General features: G+C 37.8%; 1 protein-coding gene across 1 annotated transcript; it reads right to left on the bottom strand.

Annotated features, from left to right (window-relative positions):
• Nucleotides 1-2747: 2747 nt before the first annotated feature.
• On the bottom strand, nucleotides 2748-6935 carry LOC106930283 (beta-crystallin A4-like). The gene is made up of 4 exons (XM_088007399.1): nucleotides 6897-6935; nucleotides 6246-6342; nucleotides 4935-4987; nucleotides 2748-2939 (listed from the first exon to the last, which is right to left on the bottom strand). Exons 1-4 carry the CDS (start codon nucleotides 6933-6935, stop codon nucleotides 2748-2750), a joined length of 381 nt encoding a protein of 126 aa, XP_087863525.1.
• Nucleotides 6936-12065: the final 5130 nt, after the last annotated feature.

The raw sequence follows: 12065 nt of genomic DNA, 5'->3' as shown, positions 1-12065 counted from the left end.
CAGTATTACGGAGTTATTGACTTAAAACAAGCATCTATATTACCCTGAAAAGTTAATTGTACTAAGATATTTGCACTAGAAAGTAGACAACAAATACTTGATTTTGCGGGGTCTTTTTTGTGGAGTTTGTCTCTTCTCCCGGTACATATGTGGGTTCTCACCTCTCACAATTCAAAAAAGTTATATTAATAAGTTGTTCCAAATTACACATAGGTCTGAATGGGTGAGTGTGTGTGTGTGCATGTTGTGATGGACTGGTGATCTGTCCACGGCTTTTATCCGATGTCCGTTAGAGACAGGCGCCAGGGTCTCTGCGACCCAGCCAGGACAAGCTGGTCTAGACGACGGATGGATGAATGGCATTCGCTTGTGTGTTCACTTTTAGTAAAATCCTTCCTCTATCTTTGAGCAAAAGAATGCCGCCCTTAATTGCTTTTCCACAGTTAAACAGACACTAAACTCTGCAGGATTTTTAAATGCTGCAAGGGGCATCTAACTTGTATCACTGACTGGATTTAGTCTGAAAAGCTGCACTTGAATTTGTCTATCCAACTATTGAAAAGTGTTAAAAGTTTTCATTCAAAAAGTGCAGTTTCAGTCTTTCCCGTGACGCAGAAACAGCTTTGTGTGTGCTGTATGATTATACCTAATGGGCTCCCTTCTCCCAGATGAAAGCTTGACCTGTCACAGGAAGAAAATCACTGAGGGGAGATAATAACATTAATTTGCAGCTTTGGTCCAGATATTGTGCTTATTCTTTGTAATGCCGTCATCACATTCTGAGCGATAAAGTAGAGCTGATTTATTGTTAATGTCCTTCATTATGCCTGAATCTTTCCTGCTGCGACGGGAAAATATCTGGAGTGCAGAAATATCCTGTTAATGACGACAAGTTGGCTTTTTGCTTTTTTTTTTTTTTAGACCTGCTGTTAGGTCTTATAGAGATGTTTTGTTCTGCAGGAGATTTTTCAATGTCATTGCAGTGAAGCGCAGGTGCTTCCAATGATGAATCTGTCCCACTCCAAGCGAGGTTCCGTTTTTGTAAGGAAACATTATTGGCTGGATTTTAAAAAAAAATTTAAAAAAATTGGTTGGCTGGTTTTACACTAGGAGATCACATTTCTTGGTCAATTTGAGATTGAATTTATACCTGAACATGTTATCTATATTCTATGGCGTATTAACTATTATGCACAATTGATTGATTGATTGATTGATTGATGCACAACACGTATTTTAGTGAACTGAGAAACATCCTTATTGCACTGTTCCCCATATATTTGAGAGTTTGCAATAATATATAGTTGATGTTGTTTTTACTGGTATTTCTTTTCTCCATACACTGAAGCAGGAGCTTAAAATGGATGAAAGCGATTATGTTTTGCTTACAAGATGTGCATTGTGTTTTCTATTCACCCTCTTTTAAAATTAAGTGGGTAAAAAAAAAAAAAACTAAAACACGTATCTCCATGGAAACTCTGAAGAACAGCAAGTAAAGAACGAGATAAAAATTATTCCTCAAAGAGTATGTTCAAATACCAGCATTCACATAACAAGCACAGAGAGTTCACTTGTTTAATCAAGAAGAGCGGATCAGATGGTTGATGGTTGATCTCTCCTAAAATAAACTCTTAAAGAATAAGTTTGTCTTATTCTTTAGGCCGTTTGAAATTAACTCTCTGTAAGAGAGACTAGAGACAGAGAGGAGCAACAAGTGATATCGCTGTTACTGAAACAATAAATAAAACAAAAATAATCTATTTAAAGATAATTACATGTGTAAAAAAAGCACAATGAGCACAAGCTGATACAAAAGGATCAGGGAAGGTGGAAGATTATACTAAATACAAATGATCTATTTTTGCTTCATGGTTATTATTATTATACTCACTAATTTTTGCGAATCAAAAATTGTTTAAGTTACTCTTGAGACACCTGTCTCCGTTTTGTGTGCAGCTATTAAAGTTAATTAGTTTCGCTTCGAGACAGGATTCGTGACCGTTTGCAATGCGAGAAATGCTCATTAAGCAGATGTTTATTGCATGAATCCACAGCTGAATAAAAACAGTTTCCCGAAGGATGCTCATGGGGCTTTTTATGTTTTAATAAGCCTGTCTGCTGTGATGATCTGCAGAAATATAGTACATAAATTAGTCATTAGAAATGAGAAGCTAATTTTTCTTTCTTTTAAGAATACTGGTCCCACTCTTTGAGTTGTCAGTTGTCAGTACATAGAATAACAAAACAACTGAGAAAGAAGCTTATTTATCTATATGTTTTCTTTTTCTTCTATATGCATCAGGTGTTTATAATATCTTTTTGAATGATTAGGTATTTTCTCAAAAGTTTCTTTATGTGTAACAGAATAAAACTTGCTGAATTCATCCACAGTGGCCCCTAAACCTGTACATGCTTGGGAACATGTTCTTCCATTTTCTTCTGATGCCTCCTCATATTTGAAGCCTTGGTTTAAGTTTTAATATTCAGACTCTGATATCGTTCTGGCTCAATACTGAGGTGACAGTGTGCAAATATATTATGTGAAGTTCTGTGCAAAATGTCAAAACACATTCCTGCATGTCCGCACTATTTATCTGCTCAGCCTAAACTTTATTTAACTTGTACAAAATCAAAATATTCCTTAAAACAAAGAAACTATGGGTGGGGTTGGGAGGTAGATGCTAGATCCCACATGGTTTGTTTTGTAGTTATGGTCCAAAGCCCTCTGAACCAAACTGAGGTCGAGCTCAGGGGTTCTTTTGCTCAAGTCCAACCTGCTGCTGGTCTCGATACGAGGCTCCTCGGTGCCTGATGCGTTTGATGGACTGGGTGTTTGGTGTCTGGCAGTGGGAGCCCCAGTTCCTCCAGTGCTGATTATCTCCACTGTGCCTCTCACACTCCATGATGTACCCTGGAGCCCGGCTACTCAGCACAAAAAGCTAAGGAGAGGCACAGCCACAAAGCGGGATGATTAAACAGACAGCAACAGGCTCAGTCTGATCAAGCTTAGAATTTTGAAGCAGTTTCAGCGCTAAAATATGATTTTTTTATTTATTTCACTTTATTATATTTGTAAAAAAAATTGTTTAGTTTTTAAAGTTATTTTTATCATCTCTGTTATACCATTGCAAAAGTTAGAGATGTTGTCATTCTCAGATGTAAAACATTTAGCAGGAACATTTGTGTTCAAAGCTCTCCATCATAAATCAGCAAATTCAAAGACTGGCTTTTGGAAAATAAATTATTATCCTGACTGAAATCTTTTTAGATTATATTAGGAATGTATCATATCTATCCTTCCTCTTAAGCCACTTGTTCAGGCTGTTTGGAGGTTCTGGGTCTATGTGAAAGATACCATCACCGGTGAAATCGAAATCCAAAAAAATCGTATTCCCTGAATGACTAAATATGTTGACTCCACTGTATGTATGAAAACATATTTTAAGTATCTTCTCCCCTGAGTGGTTTTTGTTTTGGATGAGCAGATTTCCCCCCTTCACCTCCACTCCTGTACGAGCTTCAACAGCAGGATCTCTCTCAGAACTGAAAATGTGTTCTGTTTGTTGAGAAGTCAAAGCAAAGGGGCAGATACCGACAAAAATAAAGTTAAAACTAGGACAAATGAATTTGTTTTTCAACACAGTGCGTTATTGCATTGGAAGCAGTCGTCAGATGATGGGTAAACTGTAGGATGAACATGATCAAATAATCAGGATTTCTCAAAGCTGAGCCATTGACACAAAGCAGCACCATCCGTCCGTCCGTCCGTCCGTCCGTCCGTCCGTCCGTCCGTCCGTCCGTCCGTCCGTCCGTCCGTCCGTCCGTCCGTCCGTCCGTCCGTCCGTCCGTCATCTTACAGGCTTATCCCTGGAGAAGTTACCAGGGATGCTGGTGCCTATCTCCAGAGGTCAAAGGGCGAGAGGTGGGGAACACCCCGGACAGTTTGCTAGTCGCAGTACTTTTTACACCAAATTCTGGCTCTGGAATCTTAATGTCGCACCTGAAATAAAAAAACTTATTGGCCCAGGTAACATTTATCTAATCTGTAATTTTCTGAATTTGGAGAACTGTAGCCTCGGTTTCCTGTTTTTAGCTGACAGGAGAGTTACTTGGTGTGATTTTCACAGGGTTTAGATGTTGATGTTTGAGCTACTGTTGCCTTCATATCCTCTTGACCTATTTTCCCGACACCAACAAGACATTTCCATTCACACAGCAATCAGACAGTCATCTGCAAACCCGAGGGATGCTTGTACATGAAAATCCCATCAGATCAGCATTTTCTGAAACACTCAGACCTGCACGTCTGGCACCAACAGTCATGACACCTTCAAAGTCAATTATATTTTATTCTTCCTTATTCTGATGATAGGTTTTCAGAATGTCTAGTTGTGCTGCCATGTAATGGTCTACTTTAATAATTTTGCTATCAAACAATCAAATAGTCGTGGTTCTTAACATGGCTAAGGAAGTGAATGTTCATAATTCAATTAACTTATGTAACGCTGCAATAAACATGTGAATGCTGGTCTTCTTCTTACAACTTGCAGCTGCACCAAATTTTAATTTCTTTTCCTCAGTTTTAGTTTATTATGTGAATGCAATGGGCTTTGATTGCTTTCTTAAGACACCTGAGATATCATTTTAATTGTTTTGTGCATTAACTTCCTCTTTTCTGTATCCACTGTCTGTTTCTCTTAGAGTAATTCTCTCGAAATACTCATAAAGACACTTTTGTTTTAAACTCACCAAATTTAATGAGTGTCGCTTTGTAGATAAAAGAGCGTTTGAGCTCCATTATGTTGAAAAGGGACTCAGCGATAACGACCAGCTTGGATTGTTGCCTTTTTTAAAAAATTACCCTGTCTTTTAAGATTTTCTGAAACTTCATTTATGATAAAAAAAATTTAAAAAAAGCCAGTAGACTCACTTACTTTCCGCTCTGCACATGCGTGGAGCTGACCTCGGGCATGAACCAGCCCGCAGCCTGCAGGGACGGATGAAGTTCTCCCTCTCGAAAATCATCCTGTGGCTACTTTGATGAAACTGCGAAGTGTATGTTACCATTCGCAGACCTGCAAGCAAGATCCAAAGCCTTGAATGTGACATTTCCAGATGTTTTAGCAAAAAGAAGGTTAAATATGTAATATGAAAACTGTGAACATGAACCGGGCAGCGCACACCTGACAGAAACATTTAAGCAACTGTGGGGGCTTTTCCCCCCCACATTTTTTTTTCACTCTTTAATGATTTTTTAAGATTTCTCATGAACAAAAACAACAGTGTGCTGACAGCAGTGTAAAATCTGCCTCGTATTTCCTGTGAAAGAAAATTGCAAAGGTGATTATTTCAAAGTATAACACAAGGTGAGAAGTAGGTGTTGACATGTCACGAAATGCATTTTTCCCTCTTTGTTTCAGGAGTTAAAATATTGGCTAAACATGTAAAAGTTAATGTGTCAGTTAACACAGAAAGGATTTAAAAAAAAGTTTCATTTAATATCTACAAAATATCTAATAGCATATATTTAAAATATTAACTGATTTCTTTTTTGTGATTATTAGAAGGGGTTTATGTAACAGTACAAGATAGAACGATAATGTAATTGTTTGTATATTTAGATCTTTTTTGTGAATTACCCAGCATGTAAATACTGATAGAACATTACAACATAATGTTCTATCTTTTTGATGCCATCTATTTTCTCCCTTCTGCAGCAAAACATCAACACAACATAATGCTGCCACTCTATATTTCAAAGTTACGATACAGTTATCTCACGTGCAAGCTCCATCTTCCTGCCAAGCTCTTCAGTTTTAGTTTTATTAACTGCCTTTGGGTGCATTTGCAAACAAGCATCTGGGTTTTTATATTTATTTTTGAAGTAATTCCTGTTTGATTAGCTTTTCGGCTTGTGACAGAACAGGACTCGCTTTACTTTGGATAATGACGCTCCCTTTCTAGCTTCTGTCAGCAAGGTGTTGTTGGTTTTCTCTCAGAAATATATCACATAAAATACTAATAAAGTACATTTAAGTTTGAGGTTGTAAATTGACTAACTGCAAATTAATGGGGAGTCACTATACAAACAAGCTTTTTCCTCTGGTGATGCTGAACATATTTCACATCACTCACTTTTCTCCTCTACTTTTTGGTGAATGCAGAATACACACCACATATATACAGATACAACCAGACACACAACAATCAGCTGCTCACTGAGACCTACAGGCTGTGTGACTCACGCTCCACTCTCCACTCGGATGGAGCGGATGTTGTCCACGCTGCGGTCATGAACTCCAGACACTTGCCCTGGAAGTGCTCCTGTTCAAACACAGTCACCTGTTGGGGGGGAGCAGCACATGGGGAATGGAAGGAAACTGAGCCTGTTTACCACAAGTATTTTCAGTCTAAGTGAGAAAAGTGTGATCTTACTTTTAAAGAAGGGAGCTGTGCCCATGGCCCTGAAGGACATGGGTGAGCTCCTGTAGGTTTTGGACAATCTATTCATGGCTAGAAAATAAGAAAAGGTCAGGAAAAACCCAAGGGAAATTTTGTAATTATTAAACGATAACTGAATAAATACAATAAATACAAAAATGTTACGTTTTAAGCTTATTTTCCCACAAAACACACACATAAATGATCAAATAAACCATTTGTGTCCCAACAACAACAGTTCCAGTTTGACTGTTTTCCCTCTTGAAAAAATCAGTAATTTAAATCTTACCAGACTGTTTTCCTCGGACTTCTCACGCAAAAAATCCTCTTTAGACTTTTGTCTCAAACTGGACCTTCTGTTTTATATGAGCGGCCACGCGCCGTGCTCGTGCCGCGCATGAGCTCTCGCGACTTGGCTTGGTGAGCCTGTCAAGTGTGATGAAAATAAGACCAACCTCTTCCGGCTGGCCAAAACCTTCACAATAAAAGTTCATCGTGCTCTACATACCAACCTGACACTGTAATGCAGTACCAGCATACTTGTAAAAAATAAAATTTTATGTATTTTTTTAAGCATTTCTGTCGAAATACAAAAGTTAGTATTTGACAAGATATTTTATGTAGACTAGATATTGCTAAGAATATTAAAAACATACTATTATTACGTATTATTCCATAAATGATCATTATGTCTTATATGAAAGTGACAAATATGTTTAATGAAAAGTTTATTATTATTATTATTATTATTATTATTATTATTATTATTATTATTATTATTATTCTTTTTTTTAATCATTAATATTTCTTGACTTGCTATTTCAGGAAGACTTTTGTTGAATATGGCAAACTCTGTTGTTTCAGGTTTTCACATTCATTTGTATTTTTTTTTCTTTATTCTTTTATTGAAGACAGAAGAGAAAATGAACTTTGAAAAAACACTTTTTGAGAGGCAACTATTTAAGTGACGGGAAAGTTTCGGGGTTCCTCTAACTAACATTGATCAACTTGACGCAGGTTGCGGAAAGAGGCGCTTCTGAGCTCAAATCTGTGCTCAGAAGCGCCTCTTTGGGTTGAGCGCGCACACCAGCGGTTAGGATCCAACTCTGTCTTTGTTAACCCTGAGCGCCCTGTCGACTCAGCAGATCATATAGACAGGACCCACAGAGGTTCGGCTTATGAATGCCGGGGCTGTTTTGGTCTAATCGTATAGGTCAGCAGTGCCATCGTATAGAGCAACAATGGAGGAGGACTATAGGCAGAGAATAAACAGGATTTCGAAATACCATCAGGGGTGATGGCTTCCCAAACTCAAATGTCTTTAATGACATTTAATGTTGTGGTTCTAAAATGATGGGATAGCAACTGACCTCTCTCAAGCTATGTGTTGCCTCTGAGACATAACCTTTGTTTGTGTCCCTGTTCCTCAGTCTCAGATGCGTCTTTTCATTTGAAGTTAAATTTCTAATTGTTTCAAATCCTGAGGTACAAATTGTCTCAAACCAGAGGTTAAGGGGAAGTCCACTGACTTTGCTGTCACAAATTTCACTAGCGTCCTCTTTACATGATTTCTGGTGAAAGCAAGAATGCTTACTCTAAACATTAGCTACAAATAGATTGAAGTAGATTCATCTACTTATTCCTGTTAAAATGTTTTTCTTTGTCATGTAAGAGAATCAGTTTTCTATTTACAATGATACGCAGTTTCTCCTTATGTCTCGTCCTCCATATACGGTGGTGTCTTTTTGTTTTTTGGGAGGCATTTCTTTGCTAAAAACACATTTTTAGAAATGATCAAATATCTGCTTTGAAAAATCAACAGAAAGGTCAGTTTTGAATGGAAACCCTGTGCTTTCAAAAGAGGCATGTAGTTGTGTATGCTTTCATGCTGCCTTAAGAAACGACAAGTATTGTTACCACTGGGTGAGGCTGTCGGTTAACCTTTAGACCTGCTGGCTCTCCCTTAGCATACGAAAGTTTTATCTAACAATATAACCATGTAGCATCACCTGGGTTGTATGCTGCACACGCTGAACTGTTTCTAATTTTGAGCTGCAGAAATAAATGTGTCTCGTGACACATTTGCATGGTTGTACTGAACCCTGCGGTGCTACAAATAGTTTGATGAAGTGAAGGACAAATGGGTTTGATGAATGAGTTGTAGAGATGAAGTCAGAGCAGACTCAGCTTTAATTCAGAGAGATGAGTAAAACAAACCACGGCTTGGCAGGGGATGAACAGAAACAGACATAAACGATGGTATGTGTTCTAAGATTTTTACTACTATCTTTTCTAGTTATTGCTTGCTTTGTTATAGTGATGTGTTCTCCAGCAGCACTGCCATTTTTGATCACAAATGTCTCCTATGTGAGAGTAATAAAGATACCTTGACCTTGAGTAAGACAGGATATCACAGAGCCTTTCAAGTAGGAAAATAATGTGGGTTGGAAATAGTCAGCGAATACAAAAAATGAAGACAATCCTGAGTGGAAATGATAACAAGAAAACCTTAACACTTATGATTTTGAGTGAGCATTTTTTTCAGATAATGTTTCTATTTTGAGCTTTAAGTCACATCAATGCTTTATTGCCAAATGTAAAATGTAAGAAAATGAAGCAAAAAATTGTCTAATAATCGGTTCTTTGAATCATTTCTCATCATTTTATTAATGTAGCGCATTTAAAAAGACCTTTGAACTTGAATGACTTCTGATTCTAAATTCACATGATTTTGGCCAAAACTTGTTGAAAATTTATTCCAACAAGTTTTGGGGAACCTTAAAGCTGCAAAGCTTGCCAGAGTTAAGCTTAACATCGACTAGGCTCTCCCCAAATGTAGGGCTGTGTTTTGGAAATATTTCTACAGTCTTTCATGAAAAACATTTGCGAGGTCAGACACTGATGTTAGACGAGAGTCTCTGCTCTAATATATCCCAAGGATGTTTTGTTTGGTTGAGTTGACTTTGCGCAGGTCAGTCATGTTCTTCTACACCAAACCAAGCTCATCTCTGGATTATGGACCGCTCTGTCAATTGGTGCAGTCGTGTTGGAACTGACACCATCGTACCCAAACTCTTACCAACACGTCAAGAGTAAAACTGAAAAATATTTTGAAAAACTACAATGTTGAGCTCCATTCTCTGAAAATAATTAGCTACAATCCCTCAGAGCCCCTCCACATAACTGTCTTTGCACCAAACTTCACACCTGACAATGCAGTCCGGCAAAGACTGTTCTCCTAACAACTGCCAAATTCAGATTCATCCATTAGAATTGCAAAGAGGCATAATTTATTCTTGCAGAAAACATCCCTCCACTGCTTTTCAGTGCAGTGGCCGCACGCTCTGCACCACTGCATCAGTCACTGAAACCCATTTCATGAAGCTCTCTCTCTCTGCTCATGAGCTGATGTGAAGAGAGTTAGTGACTTTTACCTTCAGTTCAATGCTATAGGCAGCAATTTGCAAAAGACAGAGGCAGTTTCTTGCATGCATATGTATTTCATTGAAGTTTTGTCACAGACTAATGCAAGGTATCACAAATTTAAGTGAAAGCAAAATTATGCATCATCTCCAAATTAAATGTGAAACTGTGGCAGCACCAATCCCAATTAATTTGATGCAAAAAATAATTCGAATTGGTTGGGTGATATCATGCCTGTGTGTTTTAAATTAAATTCAGCTGTTCTATGAGTACAAAAAAAGTTAAACAGACTCTTTTTGCAGTTATAGGATTAGTATCATTATTCATGTCCATAATGTTAATGTGGAACTTTAAACCAGATCTGTAAATAAAACACAAAATGGCAGCAGATCATCATCCTCTGATCAAACTGTCTACTCAATATCCGTCCTATAAAGATGAAAACTAAAACAACAATTAAAAATCATAATACGGTAATGAGAGTTTCATATTTTATGTATTTAGAAATATAAACGTAATTCCAACAAATTTGGAAAAACCTGACATAACAGAATACTTTTTGTCTTTCCTTTATTCATTGCACTTTGTTATTTCTAAATAAACTGGTTTTCAAGTATGACTGACATTTCTTGATGGTCCTGAAAACAAGCGTCTACTCTACAGTTAAAAGCTGTTCTGTAAAGTAACTTGAATGCCTCTCTCTCCGCTCTTTTTATTTGATTATCAGGCTCTCTGCAGTGACAAAGGATGTGCAACGTTTGATTCATAATGCGCCCTCTTCTGCCTCTTGATTCTCGCTGCCTCTATCTTGACCATATTCAAAGGACAGGAAGTAGGCTGGCCATTGAACAACTCTTTGCTTTACGTCAGCCACCGGTGTCTCAGCTGGAGCACAGCTGTGGCCTCAGCTTCCTTTCTGAGTTCATGTGATGCCGCACATCACATGAACTCGACTGCCAGCTCATGCTTCACATATGGCCAGTGTGTTTCCTCCATGCTCTGCAGCCCACACCCAGTGTAATATTACCCTCACCCACACTGGAAGGAAAACACTCAGGGCCGTTAATTTAATGACCTCCTCCTACAGTGTTCATGAAAGAGATTTAGATGGGTGTTTGTCCTTGCATTCACAGAACCCCTTTGCTCACCCAAAGGTATAATAAGGTTATTGCTTCTCCCAGCTTATTGCTTCTCTCGTTATTGTTTTACCCAACTTGTTTTTATTAGAGCGCCGACAGAAGCAGGCCAGAATATTTTTGTGAGAAGCCTCACTGTATAAAGCCAGAAAACCTGCCCTGCTGTTACATTGAAAATACTGGACAGAAACCATTTAGGTATGACAGCAAACACAGACGAAGATTGCTCCGTCTTTGTCAAACTACAATTTTGAACAGATTTTTGGGTATGGTTTATGAAAATATACGATTAGCCAGTAGTTGTGGTTGCTGACTCAAGTTATTGGCAAAACAACTGGGAAGTTTTTGTGAAGCAGAGATACAGAAGCTGGTCATAGTTTTTAGGAAGATGATTTTAGCTAAGTGGAGGGGAAAAGGAGGACAACGCTGTAAGAAGACCTGTTGAGGCTGAAAAAGACTAGAGATGAGGATGGAGGTTCACCTTCCAGCAGGACAACAACCTCAACCAACGCAATAAATACAATGGAGTGGTTTGGATTAATCAATTAGAATAATGCATTCAAAGTTCAAACCAAAATCCATGTTCATGACATGCAAGTCTTATTTTATAAAACTGAGGTTGAGCTGCAAATAAAGCGACTATGATTAAACATGTCTGTATCTAGACGTCCAAAGCTGGTTCTGGCATTAGACCTAATGCCAGAACCAGCTTTAGGTCTAATGACCAGTGGTACTTGCAGCAAAATATGAATATAGAATAAGGTGAAAGAGTTCTAAAAGTAAATGCACGCCACACTTTTCAGATTACCACTTGTAAAAGAAAAATGAAGAATGTTTCATTTTTCACAGAATTACAGTATACATTGCTTCAAGTTGATCGATGACATAAAATTCCCTACAAATAGAAACTGTTTTGTTTAGAAGTCACTTTATACGATATAAAAAGTTACACATGTAACCTCCTGTACTGTCATAATTAAAAACCTTGTGAGTCTTTTGTCTCACTTTTGAAAACATAGTTTTGCAATGCACTTTTTCTAACTTTCTATAGCAACTAATGCTGCT

The sequence above is a fragment of the Poecilia mexicana genome, unplaced genomic scaffold (assembly GCF_051168715.1).
Source record: "Poecilia mexicana isolate PSO_F unplaced genomic scaffold, ASM5116871v1 scaffold_1, whole genome shotgun sequence".
In the NCBI taxonomy this organism is placed as follows: Eukaryota; Metazoa; Chordata; class Actinopteri; order Cyprinodontiformes; family Poeciliidae; genus Poecilia; species Poecilia mexicana.
Note: the sequence above shows the minus strand (reverse complement) of the source record. Positions and strands in the feature narration are given on the sequence as shown.